Raw genomic sequence first — 20,203 nt, forward strand, 5'->3', positions numbered from 1 at the left:
TTGACAGCGCGTCTCAGAACAGGGAACTTTCTTCCCATTCCACATTCAAAGGAGGTCCATCAAGGTACATGATTGGCAATTTTCGTCATAATCTTCACATTATTAACATCAGCATTGACATGGTGGAAGGAGTACAGAATTTCATGTGTCTTACTCAGAGTTCTGGGATGTCCCTTGAGCAGTAGGCTACCAGTTTTAGAGCAAGATCATTATGTAGCAGTTGTTGTAGTTCTATTGACGCAAAAGTGACAAATCCATTATAAATCAGATTCTCGCCTTATACATTCTCTAATAAGTGGCATATCTAATCCATTTTCCAAATCCAAACAAGAATACATGGAACTATACAGACGATTAAATATAAACGGAAGTTCTAAAAACCTTATAATCAAAGATGTAAACAAATTCCGTCTAATAAATAAACAAAAAACAACAGCTAAACTTCATTTTAAATGGGAAATAATAATCAATTTTGTTATGCATTAACTGTGGCAAAATTATTTGTCAGATGTACACCTCAATGATCATGAATAAGGCTTACTGCGTACAGTCGCAGGTAATTTTATGACATTGGCTGATCGTAAACGTCTTGTTCAGTAGTCCTGTAAAATAAGCTTTAGTATCTGCAAAGCCTATGTGTAACCTGTTAATTTCAGAATTTCATCAGTAGGATAGTGCGTTTTGGAATAGGCCTCGGTCATTTTCAAATAATTGAGCAATATATAAACAAACTAACAACAAGAAATAAGGTAACATGATATAACTACTTAGGAGGTCGTAGATACATTTTGGATCCACCCGTAAGTTATCTGTTCAGCGACGTCTCCTCTCTCTGATCTGGCGAGGCAACCGCAGTTTTGCTCAGTACAGCGGCAGAATAAGGCAAAAATCCACTCTCGGACCTCTGCCCAGCTGCTGTACAAGTGAAGTCCGTGTTAGCACTCCTGGAGCCCAGGGCACTGGCCGCCTGGCTACTGTGACAACTGAGACAGGAGCACGGACCGGTGGCCGAAGGCGCACTGACAGCTGCAGCCGCCGCCGCCGCCGCCGCCGCTGCTGATGCTGCGGCCGAACTGTTGAGGCCTGCGGGCGACTGGTAGAGTCCTGGGTGTCTGAAGCTACAGAGTAACTCCGGTCGCGAGTAGGGATGCGAGAGCGCGCGGAAAGTATCTAGGGGACGGATGGAGGTAGCAAAAGGTGATGCAGCAGCACCAGATGCGGCCGCGGCAGCAGCTGCTGCCGTGACACCCACATGGGGGTAATAGTGCAGAGGCATGTGGGAATGGAAAGGGTATGGTAGACTTCCGGTGGCAGCCGCGTGCGTCATCATGTAGGTGTAAAAGCTCGGATCGGCTGGATGTGGCCAAGACATCGCCAGACGCTGTCTCTTGTCCTTCATCCGCCTGTTTTGGAACCACACCTTGAGGAAAATAAAAAATACAAAAAACAGTTTGACAGCCTTCACCGAATAGGCCTACTGTTCACAATAATGTCATGAAAAAGGATCATCTAAAATATTATGCTGCAGCAGGAGAAAGAAGGAGAACATTTTTCGTCTATTTATTTTTTATTTAATAATAAATCCAACACTAGAGATCTGCTATTATATAAGCGAAAGCAATGAAAAAATAAAATGTTTTTTAACAATATGTAAGCAGAAATACCTGACGTACATTGCTGAAGTAAAATAGCCTATCCGTATTCGTACCTGAAACGAACAACTTCTGTATAGGCCTAAGACATTTGCATTTTAACCGAAAATTATATTATTAATAATGAACTGTCGGGATGCTTTTCTTGAGGTAATGACATATCAGACATAGCCTACGACAACTGCATAAATAAAATAAATCCGCTTTGATCCGTCATTGGACGCTGTCGTGTTTAGAATTAACGAAATTAGTGTATTGGCCACACACACACACACACACACACATATACATATATATATATATGTATATGTATTGTACATGTATATATATATATATATATGTTTTTTATTTTTGCAAAACTGTTTTACGTATCTAAATAGCAAATGTGGAGATATTTGATATTCTATAACATAAATGTTGTATTTCTGTTTATCAAACATATTTATATTTATTTGCCAATTCCATTAATACATGTATTCAGTGGTTCTAATTTAAGAAATTGAATATATCTGTCCCAAATCACTGTCACCCAAATTACTGCATTCTGTTTAATGTAAGTAACGTTGACACAGTTGCGTTTTCACGAAGTTAAAAAATGTAACAAACACTCGTCTAAATTCATTTTAAAAATGTAAACATGCGTGTTTGTCACACGAAAGTGTTACTGGGTGTAACCTGATATGTATGCTTATTTTACTACATAGCAATATCTAATGATAATATTGTAATGAACAAAACGCACCTTTATTGTAGTTTCAGGCAGGTTTAAAGCCGCGGCCAATTCACATCTTCTTGGTCTCGAGACATAGTTTTCCCTGTAAAACTCTTTCTCCAGGCGTCCTATTTGTTCTCTTGTAAATGCTGTCCGGTACCTTCTCACCTGATCCGCATTCGAACTGTTTGAGCTTCCTATAGAATTACCGTTTAGGTTCAGGTTGGACAGAGAGGATGAGCTTGTGTTAGAGGTTCCTGAATTACTGTCAGAAAAACCTGTGAACAACAAGAATAATTCACAGGTAAATTATTAGAGAATATTCATGCTGATAGAATGTGTTTTATTGTTGCCATAATTACACTCGCCCTGTACACACGGTAGATGCTACTTGAAACGGTTCAAGAATCCTTGACATTTATGTACGTTTATTTTGATATTTCAAAATATGCAAATAACAAAAGTGTCCCTACATTATAATGTGATGAAAATAAACAGTAAGATATGAACACACACACACACACACACTGATATATAATATGTAATATACAGTGTTTGTGTGTGTGTGTATGTGTGTGTGTGTTTAAAATGTAAACACACCAAAGCTAAACGTGCCAAAATCCAAACTTGGCTGACTACCAGATTTGACAAAAGTCAAATTTCCTTATTTTCGTTATTTGACAACATGTAACTTACATTACAATTATATTTAATTTTGCGTGCATCAAATCGGTAAATATGAAATATTCTGTATTGCATAAATTCCATCGAGTAAAATAAGACCGATAGATTTACCTTTGTTGTTGTTTTCCTTGTGTTGGTTGGCACTATGTGTGCTGGGAGAGCGGTGTGCTGGGCATCCAACCTCCACATCACTGTTCATGTCTGAGTCTTGAGAAACTTCTGGATACAGGCTGATTTTCTTCCTGTTTTCCGAAGACGAGATCTCGCCTGAGGAGGTATTGTCGCTGTTATGATGATGCGGACTGAACAAACTGTCTATTTCGAACTTGCCTTTGGTGGGGATATCCTCGAGAGTACCATGCAGAGAGGCGGAAGTTAGTCTCGGGCTGAGGCGACCACTATGTTGTGAATTTTCAAGGGCCTCTAACACCGCATTTCCAGCTGAGTCTGACAAATTCGCGAGCCTTTTGCCGGCAGCGGGACTGTGCAGCCCCCGTTCCATCAGAATCATTTCTTTTCTTATCCTCTCCATCATCAAGCTTTATAGGAAAAGCCGAAGTTCCACGGCTGGTCCTCTGATCCACTGATGAGTTGCGCCGGGGGCTAATTCACATTCAACTCTGGAACTATCTCTAAATAATACTAGGCTACACCTTTTATGAGCGGGACGCAAAAAACAAACTGCCAACGCGAGCAAGGAATGAGTGTTCAAAATGACCTGTGCATCCTTTCTAGTCCGAAACGTCATTCATCAAAAAGTGGTTGCTCGTCATTAAGGTGCGAGTGACGCTGCTCGAATAATCATTTATTGTAACAGGTTTATAAGCAAATAAATACAAGAGGACTGTCAGTGGATGATGGAGGCGGCCTGCGGTCAGACGAATATATCCAGGTGGAGAGACAGAGGAGAAGTGAAGGCGCGAGCTGTTGTCCCTTGACTGATCAGAGCCCGCTTTAGATTGCTCTTGGGTTTGGCCTCTTGGGTGAAATTGACAGTCTGATTAATAAAATGAGCACTGCAACATTTCCCTCTTCATTTAGGAATATCATTATGCTTTGATTCTCTATTGTTCCTCCCTTCTGTTCTCTCTCTCTCCCCCTCTCTCTCTATTTCTCTCTCCCTCTCTCTCTCTCTCTCTCTCACTCACTCTCTCTTTTACTCTCTCTCTCTCTTTTCGTTGTCTTCCTCTATCGATAATTTCGCTGTGACTAGCTTACCGAATTATTCATATTAATTCCACGCGAGAAAACTTTAAATGAAATGTTAGCTGTTTGGTTAAAAAAAAAAAAAAAATAGAGGATCGACATTCTTTTTTACCCCGTTCGTCTTGGGCTCATAGTACAATTCATGTATTTGAATTTGATTGTTTTCAGGGCACTTGTCCTTCTACTAAGTTGTCTCTCATTTTAATAAAAATAATAATAATAATAATAGTAATAATTAAAAAAGTATTATTATTAATAATAATAATAATAATAATAATAATAATAATAATGATAATAATACGTATATTTCTACATTCATATTGTGGCGAAATGGGAAATAATATGTTGTTAAAATTATTCATATGTAGACGCACAGGCTGTCCAATTTAACATAATTTCTTATTTTCAGACAAGGTTCCATTGTAAGAAATACTCAATTTATAGCATAAGCTTATAGTAGCGTATGTGGTCATTTTAGAATATTTCTCAAAATGTCTTTTTCTATGCGCCATTAAAATTGACACATTACACTGCATAAACAGTAAAAACAAGTGTGACGACCGTTAGACTACTCTATGTCATGTCTATGATTTACACATTTATTAGTTAAAATAAATATCTCCATGTATTATAATGTTTTACATTGCTCATGATTGTCATGCCAGTTCTTTTGTGACAAATATTAAAACACAAAAGCAATAACAGGATACTATTGTTCTCTCACAGGTCGCATCGATGTCATACTGAAATATTGCGCAGCACATTACACATCCCATGCATAGCTACATCAAGCTAAATGCTTCCTGCACCATTTAAATTTAAGAAGGATATAGATTTATTTGAGAATATTTTTCAGCTTTTTTGCAATATGTAGTCAGTAATCTTTTTGATACTCAGCCCAGTTTCATTTAATTCCTTTTCTTCTTAGCTTGTTTTATTAAAGGATTATTTTAATTTAATGTATATGTACACGAAGAAATCGACTTGTTAACACGCTATTTGGATCAATCGAATGAGGGGTCCGTTTTAGACCAAGTGCGTGAGAGAGGGGGTGGGAAATGGTCTGTGTTGGCGAGGTTAGGATGCGGGGAATGTGAGCGCGTGTGCGCGACAGAGAAGGGAGCAAGCAAAGAAAGGAAAATAGTCTCGCGCGTCCTTTGGCGCCCCCAACAGCTTTGTTTAATTAACGGACATGTGTAGGGGTAGAGTGAAATTCTTAAACTTTAGCCGAGGCAAATAACCGTCGATCTGTTTTTTATTTAGTAAATTCAAAGGGTCAACTAAAGCTGCGTTTCGGTATGAACCAAACCCCAGGTTTACACCTCTACATCACAAAACTGCATTACAACTGGTACAGCCATAAAAACCTGTGAAATAAGGATTGCTGTTCTGTTGTAGCCTAACATGGTTCTGTGGTCTAGGTGTTTAAACATGAGGTTTAAACTCCAAGCAAAGCATAATTGACGCAAGGAGTCTTATCACGAGAAATCAAAACAAAGCAATTTGATTAAATCAGTTTAAAAATGTGTACACTTAGGCATTTAACTGAGGCTCATATCAAAAGAAACTTATAGACCTTACCTGTGTTTTTTCATACAATCTACTAATAAAGCTCAATAGAAGCAAATTAGGTTAAGTACCTTGCCCTACCTGGGATTTCAGCATGTGATCTCTGTGTTACAAGCCCAATTCCTTAATCATTATACTACAATGTCACCCAGCCCTACATGTATAGTTATATTGCGTACTACACATGGCACTATACTATTTGTGGCATAAACTGTAACATATGATCACATGCCATGACTTCACTGCCTATGGGAATTATGGTTTTGGAAGAGATTGCACTGAGATGGAACTATATGCATGACATGTAGACCCATGGAGAGACTATGGAATTAAAGTAAAATAATAATAAAAGGTGAAAATATATAATGTGTGGTATTGGTCTGTGCTCTAAAATAGGATAATATGTGCCCCTTTCTTCAAATCCAACAGAATCCCCAAGTAAATCATTGTTAGTCAGTTTTTAATGGATAATTTCAAGCAAGTGATTATACTATTAATTTACCTCACCTGGTCATCTTTTGTCTGAACTGGCTATTGATATTATGATGAAAACGAAAACCAGCAGCCCTACAGCACTCCATGACCTGTTCAATTACACCTTTTTGGCAGCATATAACAGGTCGATTTATGTTCCTGTGGCATATTAGTATTCAAAAATACTATATACCATTATTTCTACAATAAATTTAGAAAAAATATGATAGCATATATGTCACTCCAAATAATTATATTTTAGAATTTCATAACTATTCTGCTCTACTGTTACATTACCAGAAAACAATGTTATACATGTGGATTATGACATGAATTTTATCTTAAATATATACACACATGGTTGTTAACTGGGAATATATATATATATATATATATATATATATTATTATGTGTGTGTGTGTATATATATATATATATATACACACACACACATAATAATTCCCAGTTAACAACTATATGCAAGATATGGTAAGCTATTTCTTTCTTACTCTGTTCACAACTTAAAGCAACTATTCTTCAATATGCATATTTTATGGCTGCTGTGCACAGGTTGCAAAATGGGGTCAATGGACCAAAACCCTCTTGTTGGCCTTATTTAAAACTATATGTCCAGTTGGCATTGGAGCAAAATCTTACTGAATAAAAGCATTAGTGATGCAGAGTGCTATTTTTTCTAATGCTTATAATGTAGCTGGAATTTCTGATCAGTTTTCTTGTCCACAAAATGCTTTTTATTGCAAACCAAATGTTTAAATAAATGAATAATGCAAGGTTGATCATAGTTGTAAATTAAATCTATTTTTGGCAATATCTCCTACACAGTAATCCTGGATTAGTTGGCTTTACTAGAAAATTGCATGGAAACCATGTAAATTTTTACATATGGTGAAACATAAATGGTGAAGTAGTATGTATCTACTGGATAAACTGAATACTGAAGATATCTTAAGTTCAATTAATTAAACATCAGTAAAAATCATCATCATATTCAAAATTATTAGTTAATGTAAATAATTTATTTTCTTCAAGCTGCATATGATTAATCAACCCCTGTCTGTTCAGTTATTGATAACTGCTCATGCCCCAGTCAGAAGCCAGTATCCAGTGTTGTTAGGCAGAATTTTGAAATGTAGGATTCTAGCCTTGCAGAAATGTATTCTATAAGTAATCTCAGCTTAACATAATTACTACACTGAATATTTCACCCAAATGTTGCAAACCACATTTTGATTTTGGGAACACTTTTCTCTAAAACATAAAACAATAAATAATGGCCACTTAATTGTTTAATCCAGGTTTGCAGTGTATATGTACCCTTGACAGTCAGCTGTGGTTTTGTCATTTGTTTATAGTGTATTAAAGCTCTGTGTCTCTTAGTAAGTTTTATTGCATTGTTTGGTCTGTGCATAATATGTCAAAGCACACCAGCTTGGATGGAATGAAAAAACAGCAGGTTGTTTCTCTGGAAGATCGTTTGGTTTAGTTTCCAATTCTCTCAATTATTCTTTGGAGACGTGTGTGTGTGTGTATTAACCCACAGGTATCGCATGGGAGGGCCTGCTTTTCAATTGTAATTGTCTTTACTCCTTTGCAACGTATGGATCGCATTTGACTTGAATATAAACTTATAGAGCCATCTAGTGATAGCTCTGCAGTATTACACGAAGCGGGAGGTGTACTGAGGATTTTTCGAAGTCGCAGGCCTAGCTCATGGGTTTGATGACGTTTCAGTGCCAAATGCTCATTAAGTAGCTACTCGTTGTGCTGCTGCTACACCCGTTGTTGTGGTTTAAGGAGGATGTGCTCTTTCAGACCAGTAAGGCCCGGAAAGACGGTTTCCAGAGTACCATAATATCCTCGAATTTCAGATACACCTCCAGACAGATCACCACAGAACCGCATAACTTTGATACGTCCGGGGTGTATTGTGAGGGTCTATACTAACCATGAAGCGCCCACACAAATGTGTTATGAATTGTGATTTGTCAAATATGTCGAATCTATTGAGTGTGCTTGAGTTTCGTGGCACATCGAGTGGGTATGTAATCAACGGTATTCCTATGAAACTGCAGCCTTATTGTTTCACCTCTTGAATGTGTATATTCACTTAATATAAACGAGTTCTTTATATAGCTATGTTTGTAAATGAGGACCATGAAGTGTAAAGTGGCGTGTCACGTTCTAACTCTGCATTAACCTTCATTGCTCTTTGCCTGCTGTAGTGGTTTTTCCAACGTTGCTGTACATGCTGACTTGGGAAAATATGTTTTGTATATCTTTTCTGACTACAAAACAAGTCCCAAAATATACATTTGTAACTAGGAAACACCTGTTAAACTTTTACAAGAGCCTATATATCGTAAACAAAAGCCGGATTTCATTATCTCATGCCGTCCATGTTGTAGAAACAGTGAGGGGAGAGCTTCTCCGTGTGTAGCGATTGACAAGTCCAAGTTCACCCTGGAGAAGCTAGTAAACTTTTTCCAGAAAAAAATCACTTCGCTCTTATATAGGCTACCTAGGAATGTGGTATTTTTTTGCAGAATTTGCCAAGGGCCAGAACATATGGTAGAATTTCCCCCCCTACTTATGAGTACTAGGAAAATGAAAAAAATTATGATTTATTTATTTTTTTACCATAAATATCTTTACCATAGCCTAGCTAAAACTGATTACTGTCGTCCATGCCTGAATCATCTGGTTGTACATCCCATATACAACACGTTTCAGACACATCTGACTAACGGCTACTTTACTACACAATTTGTTCAATTAGTAGTCCTGTATAATTTTTAAAGAAGTTGCCTATTTTACCTGCTAATCGAATCTCCCACTTTTATGCTTTGTGGGAGACCACGGCAAGCATTCTGCGCTGTTTTGCAATATGTGCTGAGCCGTAACATTTCATATGAAGTGGCCATATATTTTGTTTTCTCAAAGTAAAATAGGCTCCTCGTCTTAATAGATGTAAGCTAGACAACACTCAGAATTTTAAGTATCCGTTGTAGCTATTTGCTATTTAAAAATGTTTTATAAAAGTTTTTTTATAAAAGTTTTTATTTTAAGTTATAAATGTACAGGCCTAGTTTTGCATTGAAGTTAGACATTGCGCAAGTGAAGTTCATGTGGTAATACGTGTAAAACCTTGGATTATTAGTATTATTGGCTGTATTTTTGGCTGCTTGATATATATATATATATATATATATATATATATATATATATATATATATATATAGGCTACACACACACACACACACATATATATATATATATATATATATATATATATATATATGGCGGTATGGAGTTAAGTAATTATTAAAAACATTACTTTTTAAATTATGGTTGGAAATTTCAAAAACTCAAAACTTTCACAATATTTTGGCAACTTCTGGGAACCTTTGAATTACGAATGATATTGGGGAATCAAAAATGATCGAATGCAAGTCTAATTTTAAGGATGCGGCAGTCCAAACGATTAGATCGGCCTCATTGTGCCTATGTTGCTATTAAGTCAATCTAAATGTAACACTGAGCTTGCTGAAAAGAAAGATGTGGCAATGACACGGTCAACATAAGTTTTGTAGTATCCTTCGTCTTCCTACCGTTTTACTGTACTGCGAAGGCTAACTCATATTATCTCCAATATTTTTCAGTTGTAGTCGATGTATCTTTTAGCCACACAGACACGTTACTCATGGGAAATTCGCTCTAATCAGGATGAAGGCCGATATTTAAAGAAAACCTATTTACACATAATTTGTTGTATTCTCATGTGATGTGTTTTAAACAGGGTGCTGGTACTTTTCTGGCCCATTCCAATGCCATTCTTCCAAACGAATAGTTGTTTTAATTTTGAACTTAATAACTGTCGCGTGTGCATGGGCCGCATTACAGCACAGGCCACTGTGCATTATAAAAATACACGTGACCCAGAATATTATTATTGTGAAGAGATTGCACTCTTAATGTAGCCTATAAGCAGTGTAGTCAGTATGTATTTAATCTTTTTCACATAATATTTGCGCATGTACTGTAGTCTATTAAGTATTTGGTATAGACCTATCTTTTAGACCTGTAGGTGGGTGTGGTAGTTAGTTGCAATAATACTGATGTGTCAAGTTCGATCAATATCGAGAATAAATTCAAATAGGCTAAAGTGAAATGAGTGAAATGTTCAACATAACACAATGCGGCTGAATACACGACTTTGTATTTTTATAACAATTTGATGAAATGCTGTTAAGAGGACATCAAATATGAAACATTTTAACCGATGTGATTGTTCGTTTTATGGCACAATACGAACGATGTTATGTTATTTCCGTTTGTCAGTATAGTTGCACGAAACAACTAATTTGACTTAGGCTATTTACTAATTTAACTGTTCATTTTCACTGTATTGCTTGAAATATGGGTTCCGAAAGCAGTATTTATGTTTGACGATTTGATCGTTCTGAATGGTGTCCAGATTTCTCTTTGCTTTAATTAAAAATAAAAAAAAGAATTATTTTCTCACTTGTGTGTAAGATAAGGGCCTCGAGTGTTAGCCCTCAACCGCCAATATATTTGCATGTCACATGATCACCGCCAACCAATTACACACATCATAGTCAGAGTTCAGTAATTAGTCAAGAAAAATATAAAAGGTTATCTGTCTTCATACATAGTTTGGTTTTATGTTCTGTAATGCAATGAGGTGACTTTTATATCGGGGAAGACGGTAATATCTGTTTGTGAACATACGCGAAGTTTTGACAGTGGATAAATATCGAGAAGTATCATTTAAGTGACACTGGCTATGGAGAACTTGGGAGGGGATATCGCCTCAGTGCAGAACCGGAGTTTTTATCCGTCTGCTTTTGGGGCTCAGTCAAGTCGATCGGCATCGGGGTCAGTGGTATACTCCATTACGGACAGGACGGCCTCTCTCAGTCCAGAGTCTATTAAAACGTACGCACTTATTCCTGGCTCTCCAGCCACCGCAAATCCTCCCATCGGTTTCGGCTGTCATTTTGGAAACTCTTACTATGGTTGCAAAATCCCACATGGTGCCCCTTTGCAGCACGCCGCAACGAAACAAACTACTCTTGCGTCTTTATGTGGACATTCGGTGGACAAGCGTATGGATATATCAGGTTTTGGCAGCAGCAACGTGCACTGCAACGAAATTCCAGGAAGGGCTGCGGAGTTTGGCGTTTACCAAGGTTATTCAGGGTCCTACTCCCGGATTCCTGGATATATCGATGTACCTGTTGTACCAAGAGCCGCTGCTGGCTATCACAGACACGAGGCTGTTTTACCCATTGACGGATACCAGCCGTGGAACTGGTCAAATAGTTGGAACAGTCAACTTTATTGCCCCAAAGAACAGACACCGAGCCCGCACTCTTGGAAATACTCTCTCGCAGGTATGGTATTTCCTCCTCGGTAGTCAATTGTCCTTATTTACTTTTTATTCATTTAAAAATATTTTTAAACGAACCACTTCTCACACGTGATAAATGATGACCAACGGTTACGGAATGTCCTCTTACCTTTGTTTAGTATATGTTTGTATGCACCATGAAATGTGGTATACCTCCCATCACAGTATCAGCTTTAAGTGTTTTACTCCGAAAGAAAACAGATTAGTCCCTGAACAAGTACAAGTATCTATCAAGCAAGTATTATTAATTGAAATTGCATCAAGACAACAAGCAATACTACTACTACTACTACTAAAAAAATAAAATAATGATAATAATAACAACAACAACAACAATAATCATAATTATAGTCTAGTAGTATAGTATAGTATAGTATAGGATATTATGGGCAACGGTTAGCATTCTGTACTGTCTTCGCTGTTTCTTTATATAAATTTAATAAACGTACAAAACTTCTTCTTTTTCTATGAATGTTCAGGAGAGACAGGATTGAAAGAGACACATGTAAGTACTTTATACCGGCGTGGAAGGAAGAAGAGAGTACCGTACGCCAAACCTCAGCTGAAGGAACTTGAACGAGAGTACACTACGAACAAGTTTATTACCAAAGATAAACGGCGAAAGATAGCCTCTTCTACCAACTTGTCAGAGAGACAAGTCACGATTTGGTTTCAGAACCGTAGAGTCAAAGACAAGAAAATGATATCCAAATTGAAGGACGTTCAGACTTATTGTTGACTTGACTGAAAACGCCAGATTATGTTTGGTATGCGAGCGATTTTTCTTTTTTTTTTTGCCTATTCGTATTTTAGTATTTTGTGGACCTTCTTCCTGCCGAGCCAAAGCTCTTCACTGTAATACGTATAAATGCTTGTATGGGATGTATAGCTGAAGTAATTTTATTTGAAAAATGCATCTTGGTCAAATTATTTAATATCTTCCTTTGCCTTAGTGCTGTGTTTCAGTAATGAAGCCACAAAATGCTTTATTTAATATAATATAATGTAACCTATAAACATAAATCTAATATTATGACAGAAATACATGTATCATAATGGCAGTGTCCCAGGTACAGAAAAATATGTTATAAAACTATACGAAACTGACCTCAGTTCTTACTCTATACATGTTAGTTATGTTGACATAAGTACATGTATATGCTACATGTCTTACACTATGAGGTAGATTAATTGTGCTTTAACTTTCAAAACTAACCAAAAAATACAAAAACAGCACACTCAACAGTCTGCTCTGAAAGAAGCTTTAGCGAAAGTTATTTCACACACACACACACACCACACACACTCACATTCATATGCACACACACACACACCCACACACACACTTGTCTGAATTGCCTGAAAGTCATAATGAACACAAGTTTATATTTAAGAACTAAAATTTTGTATTAGATTTAATATAATGTTCAAGAACACGTGAGGTCTCTTTCTCTGTGAAATCTAACATGGCCGCAAACATTTAGTGGACATTTCTGTTTTGTTATATTATTTTAATGGATTCTTTTTTATTCATGTTGTCCTCCAGATCCGACTGTTTATAATAAAGCAAATCAGTTGTCTGCAATGCTTTATCATGAATAAAATGTGTGTCTGATTTGAAAAATACATAATTGAACATCACGTATACGTGTAGGCCTGCTCAAATACTTTTGACCATTTATGCAATGCACTTTTACAGACACAAGTTTTTGAGTTCATGACTGAACAACAAAGTAAGCTTGTTTGCCTGTTTTCCATCTATCAAATGTACAATTTGTATAATATATGCTGTATAAATTAACGAGTCCTCTTCTAGTAGCCTAGATACAACCAATAGCCAAAGTTTTTAAGTTCATCAGCATTCAAGTTATCCATGTATTTTGCAATTCACTACATACATTTCTGAATGTAAATATGCTTCCAGTAGGTGTTACTCAAATAAAATTATGCATAGCTATGGCCTTATAGGCCTACCTATGACTTAGGTATACTATGAATAGGAGCCTAGCACTAAAATTTATTCTAATATTGAAATATATCGTCAATGAATAACTATCAACATTCTCATCATTATTGTTCAAATTGGCGTCATTTGAGTTTTAACATTGACCTTGACTTGTATTTATAGTCTTTGACCTTGGCTCGAACGAAGCTCATGAATAATATGAAACAACAATTCATAGGACTATTTCGCCATCTACTGGATGAAATATGCTACTGCGTGAACGTTGCTTTTGAAGTTATATATATATATATATATATATATATATATATATATATATATATATATATATATATATATAGACGGACGATGCCTTCTGTACCCAAATGGCTATCACTCACTCACAAACGTCTGCACAAATAGCCTAATGCTCTTTTCTTGATTTTTTTGTGAACGTTACCAACTTTGTCTTGTGTTATATTTTTCTTGTTCTGTGATATTCAGAGTTAATTACAAATAGCACTGTTTTACAACTTAAACAGTAGAAGACTTGAAGAGCAAATTTGAAGAGCTTACTTTAAAAGACCAGACCTACTTGTACGAGTGCACTTGGACTTGTTTTTCATAAAACTTACTCTCTTGAGTTTGACCTTGAACTATACCAATTTTACCCACATACAAATGTATTCACAGTCAGGAGGCTCGTCTGAATAATGCCCCAAATACTTATTAGCAGCATTTTATCGTACTATAGACTGTCAAGAATTCTAGATTTTACTAGGCTCATAAAAATGAGACGACCGAACTGCAGCACTTCTTTCTGGACATGATAGGTTTACAATTGTTATTTTTTCAAGTATTGCCAAAGCAGATAAAGCTAATATCACAAACGTTGGGAAAACGCTGAAGAAAATTTGATTTTGCTAAGAAGAAATAAAGAAAATATCCCCATCTGTCCTGGAATGTGGGCAAAGCAAAACATTACAACATAAAAATTCGGTCGCACTGGAAGTTGTATAATAGCCTTTAATGATAATTCATAATTTGCTTCATGTTCTTTCTGATATATATAAATATCTCCTTTAATGAAGTTTAAATAAATCAATTGATATTATCAGGATTATTCTACATAAAAACAAACACGTATGAGCGAAGGAGTATATTATGCGTGTTTTTTGGGATCTGCGTTTATTGTGTGTGTGTGTGTGTGTGTGTGTGTGTAGTCATCTGAAGAACGAACCTATGTTCCATTAACCTTTCTTTCATTTGCATTATCTTTAAAATATATAAAATATAGGCTTAATGATTATTACGTTATTTTAAAAATGGTAACGCAGTTCTAGTACTAAGTGACCTATGTATGAATCTTTACATACATAATTCTTTGCCCATTTTAGTATTTTTAACCAACAGTTTTTAGAGATATTGTCTGTTTTCACAGTGAAGAATAACTGGAAGCAACTGTACATGGTTTTCATTACAGCTGTTGTCAATGGTGCAATGTCCTATACGTATAGGCTTTATGTAGGCTGCAGGGGCGTCAGCAACACTAGTAGGCTACTACTCTAGATATATATATATATATATATATATATATATATATATATATATATATATAATTATTTATTTATTTATTTATTTTTTAAATATATATTCTAAATATAATGTTATGTATGTATTTGATGTAGCCTAATTATTTCACTAAAGAAACCCGTGGACTCCTATATGAAATTATAATGTACCTCAATTTTTTCTTGGTATGGCAACTTATTATGCATAGCCAGCATAATCCGTAGTGATATTGCATACAGAAAATCTGTAAATTGTCTCAATAATATTTTTATCCTCGCTGAAACTTTGAATCCATTCTCATGTATAATTTTTGGGCCGAAATATGTAAAAGAAAAGGCCTAAATAAGAAAATTAAGGTAGGCCTGCATATGTATAAATTTAGAAAATGAAAAAAAAAATATTGGGTCAAAATTTTTTTTTTTTTTTTTATGATTTCAGATGGAAATATGCACAGAAATATACAAAAGGAAATAACCACCTTGCTGTGACTTTATTTAAATATCACCCTCAGTTAATCTTATACCAGCTTTTAGTTTTGTGGCCATCATAGACTTAAAATTGTACTGTTTTAATTTTGGTTCACTTTGCCATATTTTGATAAATACACTTGAGTTCGTCGGTTTACGTTACATTCAGGAATACTGCTCTGTGTGAGGGCGGGGTTGACCAACATGTTTGCATATCATGTGACCCAGTTTTAACAAATCACCAATTACCTTCCTTTTATTCTCGTGGTGTGGCTAAAAAGGACCGTCGAAGCGTTCGTGAAAGCTCCTTGGAAATGTGCGAGCGTAATCTTCTCAGTCCTGGCTATGTTGGTTCATTGTTGAATTTCCCCTCACCGGACTCTTTTTATTTCCCCAATTTACGGGGCAATGGAGCTCAACTCTCCGGGCTTCCCCCTGTTTCGTTCGGAAGGAGAGAGGTGTGCTCGCTCCCGTGGACTTCCCCAAGTTCGTGCGCATCTCCGCCACAGAGCCGCGCCTTCAGTGGTTACTCTCAGCCATTTCTGACCAATTCAGTGCCTCAAAGTACTAACCCCAACAACCACAACAAGGGACCACTTGAGGAATCCAGTAAATGCTACTATCAGGATGTAAACCTCAAACCAGAGGAGCCAGGTAGACCAGCGCCATCTTTCGCCGGTTCAAGCAAATATGAATTTTCAAACTTGGATAGACAGTTGCAAAGCGTCCCACGTGCCGAACTGAATTCAGGTAGCCGAGCGGTTACCGAAGGCATCGAGCAGTCGGTGAACACAAATGTCATAATGCAGCCATCTTCAAGTAACCCCTGTACCAGAGCATCCCCGTCAGACGGTATGCAATCTCTTCCTCAACCTTTTCTATGCTTTGAAGTTTGAAATGTCCTATGATGTGCTGTTGCATGAGACAGCAATTCATAAATAAATAGTCAGGCCTAAAGCCTTCAGTAAAAATGATAATGCAGTGTCGTGGCCCTTTTAATGTAGCATAGGCCTACACTTATCTTTATTTGACCTTCCAGCAAAGGCGTACTCCGGCTTTAGCTGTGTTTTCCTGAATGATTCGCTCAACGTAGCAATTCCTATTAGAGCTTTTTTTAATTATCATCCATGTGCTTTTCCAGGTGTACAGTGGTGCCCTTCACTCGTGAAGTCCAGGAAAAAACGAAAACCATACTCAAAGCCGCAGCTCGCTGAACTCGAGAATGAATTTCTCATGAACGAGTTCATAAACCGACAGAAGAGAAAGGAGCTATCCGACAGATTAGACTTGAGTGATCAACAAGTGAAGATCTGGTTTCAGAACCGGCGGATGAAGAAGAAAAGACTCATGATGCGCGAGCACGTGTTCTCAATGTTCTGAGTGGTTCCAGTGATTATGACCTCCATCGTGCAGGAGGTTTCAGAGTAGATAAGAACGACCGTTTTAAAAGTCAGCACAGTTCAGCCCGGTCTCACCTTACAAATGGGAGATTTTGTCATTACAAGCTTTTCAAAGGTTCTGGGGGGATCTTTGTATTTGAATAAATTGTAGGCTTACTGCAGAAGTGCTGCAAAGTCTGCACTGAAAACTAAATGCGAAAAGGTATATATGCGTCACCCAGATGACTCATTCATTTCTTTAAAGCCTAATTCAGGCTTTATTTATTAAGTACTGTGGAACACCATGGTTTAAGCAATGCAAGTGAACCTGTAAGAACAGGTACTTACCAAGTTGAGCGTGCATTTTGTATGTAAATATTGAATAATAATAATAATAATAACAATAACAATAACAATCATCATCATCTCATTTTAAATAGTTTAAGAAAACTCAGAATGTGAATAGTGCTTTGGTGTTATTCTCTGCAAGGCTTTTCCAATATATTCAATGCTACGTGGTTGTACAAGTGGTTATAGTGTGAGTTGTTTTTCCCAGTCAGTTTTCAATATTAATGATAGTATACTATTTAATATAATGATTAATTCTGAAATGTCAATGTAACTATTCCAAAAAGCATGCCAAACTTGTCTCTGAACATTCTCAAACTATAGCCTAAGTTTTTTTAAACCTGTAACTACAGTGGTGGAATTCAGTTCCACACTGTCCCCGCAAACATAACCGAGGAACATCTCGACACCCCCACTTCACCTAAAATGCCCTTGCCATTTTGTCCCTGTATTTTTGTGAATGTCTTATCAATACAAAAATGATAGAAGTACAGAAAAACTGCAGATTTTCAGCAGACTTAGGAATCTTTCAGTTGAATATTATGAAATGTTTTTGTAAAAGTATTCTACATCTCTTGCGTAGTCGTTTTGATATTATTTAAAAAGTCACAATTGTATGTCTGTATGTTGTAATTAACGTTCTGGTTTGTATATGTTGGACTTTGTGCTTTTTCATGTCAGATATATCCAGGAGTAAATATTAAGCTGTCCTCTGAAGAGACTCTGAAACCAAAGGTTAACTCTGGGCTGCTGAGTCCAAGCTCAAGTTCGTTTAAACGTTAGCAGAGAGGCGAGGCAGTGATGGGTGAAACATGGACGACGAAAATCATCGGTGCATGCCAGGTGTACACAATATATATTGAAATTAATTTATCTTTACTCTGTTTAGTTGTGGAGTTATGAGTGTGGGTTAGTAATTATTTACCCCAATAAGCGTCATATTAATCACACATTAGCCTACTTGGGGGTATTTTGAAACTATTTTTTTAAAACTATTTAAAAAACCTTAATGTGTACGCTTAATAGTAATTAGAGTTATGCGAATGTGATAAAGAAAATACAAATATGTTGTGATGTGCCGATTAATTTTTTTTAAAACTTGCAAAGTTGATCGTTTCTTAGCTTTTTTGACCACAATTCAAAATAGACTGATAGAGATTGTTTATGGATTTTGAACTAGTTAACAATTCTTTTTTTTTTCCTTTTTTTTTGTAGAATGAATAGTTTAATTTTATTTGAGCAACTGAATTGCTTATATAATATTTGAACAATGTGTCATATGCAAAATGCGTTTTCATAGATCAATGTTTTGTCTAGGTTTTTTAACGCGCCGCATCATGAAAAAATGTTATATCTTCTGGAACGAACTGTGTAAAGAATTGTGTAAAGAATGTTGTATCTCAAAATAAAGCAAACGTACAATAACAGTAAACGTTGTGGTAACGGTGTGCTATAATAATATTTCACACACACACCCGCGCGAGCGCACACACACACACACACACACACTTGTCTGAATTGCCAGTCATCAATTCAATCAACATTTGTCCTTAACGTCAGAATGAAAGCAATCGCTCGGCACACTATTCGTCAAAATGCTTATTGAACCTAAGCCGTATAAACAGACCTACACGTCTTCAGGCAGTGTTTCTTCTCCGTAATGTTATAATCAGTGATAGTTCGATTGGCCTTCCATCGTCCTAACATGGCCAATGTCAAATATTTTAAGGTGATATCATACTTGAATGAGTTAAATCGTTCTTATTTTTTGGTATGTTAAATTTTGGGATTGGGTGATAATCAAATGTATAAAATGTAACCCTGGATCTGGACTGAAATTAATCCCAAAACCAGAATATTCACATCCACTTTAAATTCAAACATTCAATCTCTCTCTCTCTCTCTCTCTCTCTCTCTCTCTCTCTCTCTCTCTCTCTCTCTCTCTCTCTCTCTCTCTCTTTCTCTCACATGCGCGCGTATTTAATTAATGATGTAAATGCATGTAAATCTGCATATATTCTACTGGGGAGTCATGTAGAATGAGTTGTCAAGTATTTATTGTATAATTCAGAACTACAGTATTGACCAAATGACATTTTCCAAATGAAAAACAATTCGTATACATTGTAATTAACTTGAACGTTGCAATCAACACTGTAGTTAACTGCAATTTACCTGTAGAAGAAGATGTAGGCTACGTCAAACTCACAAGCACAGATTAGCCTATCATTTCACATTTCGCTATCGTGAAATATTATAATAATTTGTTTTATATTTTTTTCAGGATCAGCTCAATGAAATGTTTAAGAAAAATATGTACTTTTCAAGAAAATATAAGCGCCTTCAAATTATTGATTACCAGCAACAGATCACCTCTACAAATTAGCCTATATGAAGTGACTTCGGTCCTCAAATCAGAATACTTGGAAATATCGTGCAAAACAGGGTTTGCTTTAAATAATGAAATACTATAGCAGTGTAATCAAGGGTGCAGCGTTTACGTAACGGAGGAAGAATACTATTTCAGGCCTTTTTATATTCGTATCAGAACAAGAGAAGAGCGATTTAATGTACAGCTGTTAGCAGCATGTCTAGCGTTCAAGGTATAGGAAACATCAAGCGAACTCTGCCGTTGAACCGATCTACAGCAAATCTTGATATTACTTTTTTATTCATAACCGTGGATGAAATGTCGGCTGTTTAAGGACGCTGTTTTAATGTCAACGAACTGGGGGGTGACTGTTTT

The 20,203-nt window shown here is 36.4% G+C and overlaps 3 protein-coding genes across 3 annotated transcripts in view; 2 read left to right on the top strand and 1 right to left on the bottom strand.

Annotated features, from left to right (window-relative positions):
* Positions 1-4,108, bottom strand: part of evx2 (even-skipped homeobox 2) — a 5,131-nt gene extending 1,023 nt beyond the window's left edge. The window contains exons 1-3 of the mRNA XM_035411038.1: positions 3,160-4,108; positions 2,395-2,642; positions 1-1,420 (exon numbers count right to left, since the gene is read on the bottom strand). The exon at positions 1-1,420 is cut by the window's left edge and continues 1,023 nt beyond it. Of these exons, the coding sequence (XP_035266929.1) occupies positions 806-1,420; positions 2,395-2,642; positions 3,160-3,583 (1,287 nt within the window). The 5' untranslated portion in view covers positions 3,584-4,108 and the 3' untranslated portion in view covers positions 1-805. The remainder of the gene's footprint in view (positions 1,421-2,394; positions 2,643-3,159) is intronic.
* Positions 4,109-11,122: 7,014 nt separating this feature from the next.
* Positions 11,123-12,607, top strand: hoxd13a (homeobox D13a). The gene is made up of 2 exons (XM_035411445.1): positions 11,123-11,732; positions 12,229-12,607. The coding sequence occupies exons 1-2, from the start codon at positions 11,123-11,125 to the stop codon at positions 12,486-12,488; spliced, it is 870 nt and encodes a 289-aa protein (XP_035267336.1). The 3' UTR covers positions 12,489-12,607.
* A 3,437-nt stretch (positions 12,608-16,044) lies between these two features.
* On the top strand, positions 16,045-17,514 carry hoxd12a (homeobox D12a). Its single transcript, XM_035411313.1, has 2 exons — positions 16,045-16,582; positions 16,872-17,514. Exons 1-2 carry the CDS (start codon positions 16,045-16,047, stop codon positions 17,108-17,110), a joined length of 777 nt encoding a protein of 258 aa, XP_035267204.1. The 3' UTR covers positions 17,111-17,514.
* Positions 17,515-20,203: the final 2,689 nt, after the last annotated feature.

The sequence above is a fragment of the Anguilla anguilla genome, chromosome 3 (assembly GCF_013347855.1).
Source record: "Anguilla anguilla isolate fAngAng1 chromosome 3, fAngAng1.pri, whole genome shotgun sequence".
NCBI classification, from domain to species: Eukaryota; Metazoa; Chordata; class Actinopteri; order Anguilliformes; family Anguillidae; genus Anguilla; species Anguilla anguilla.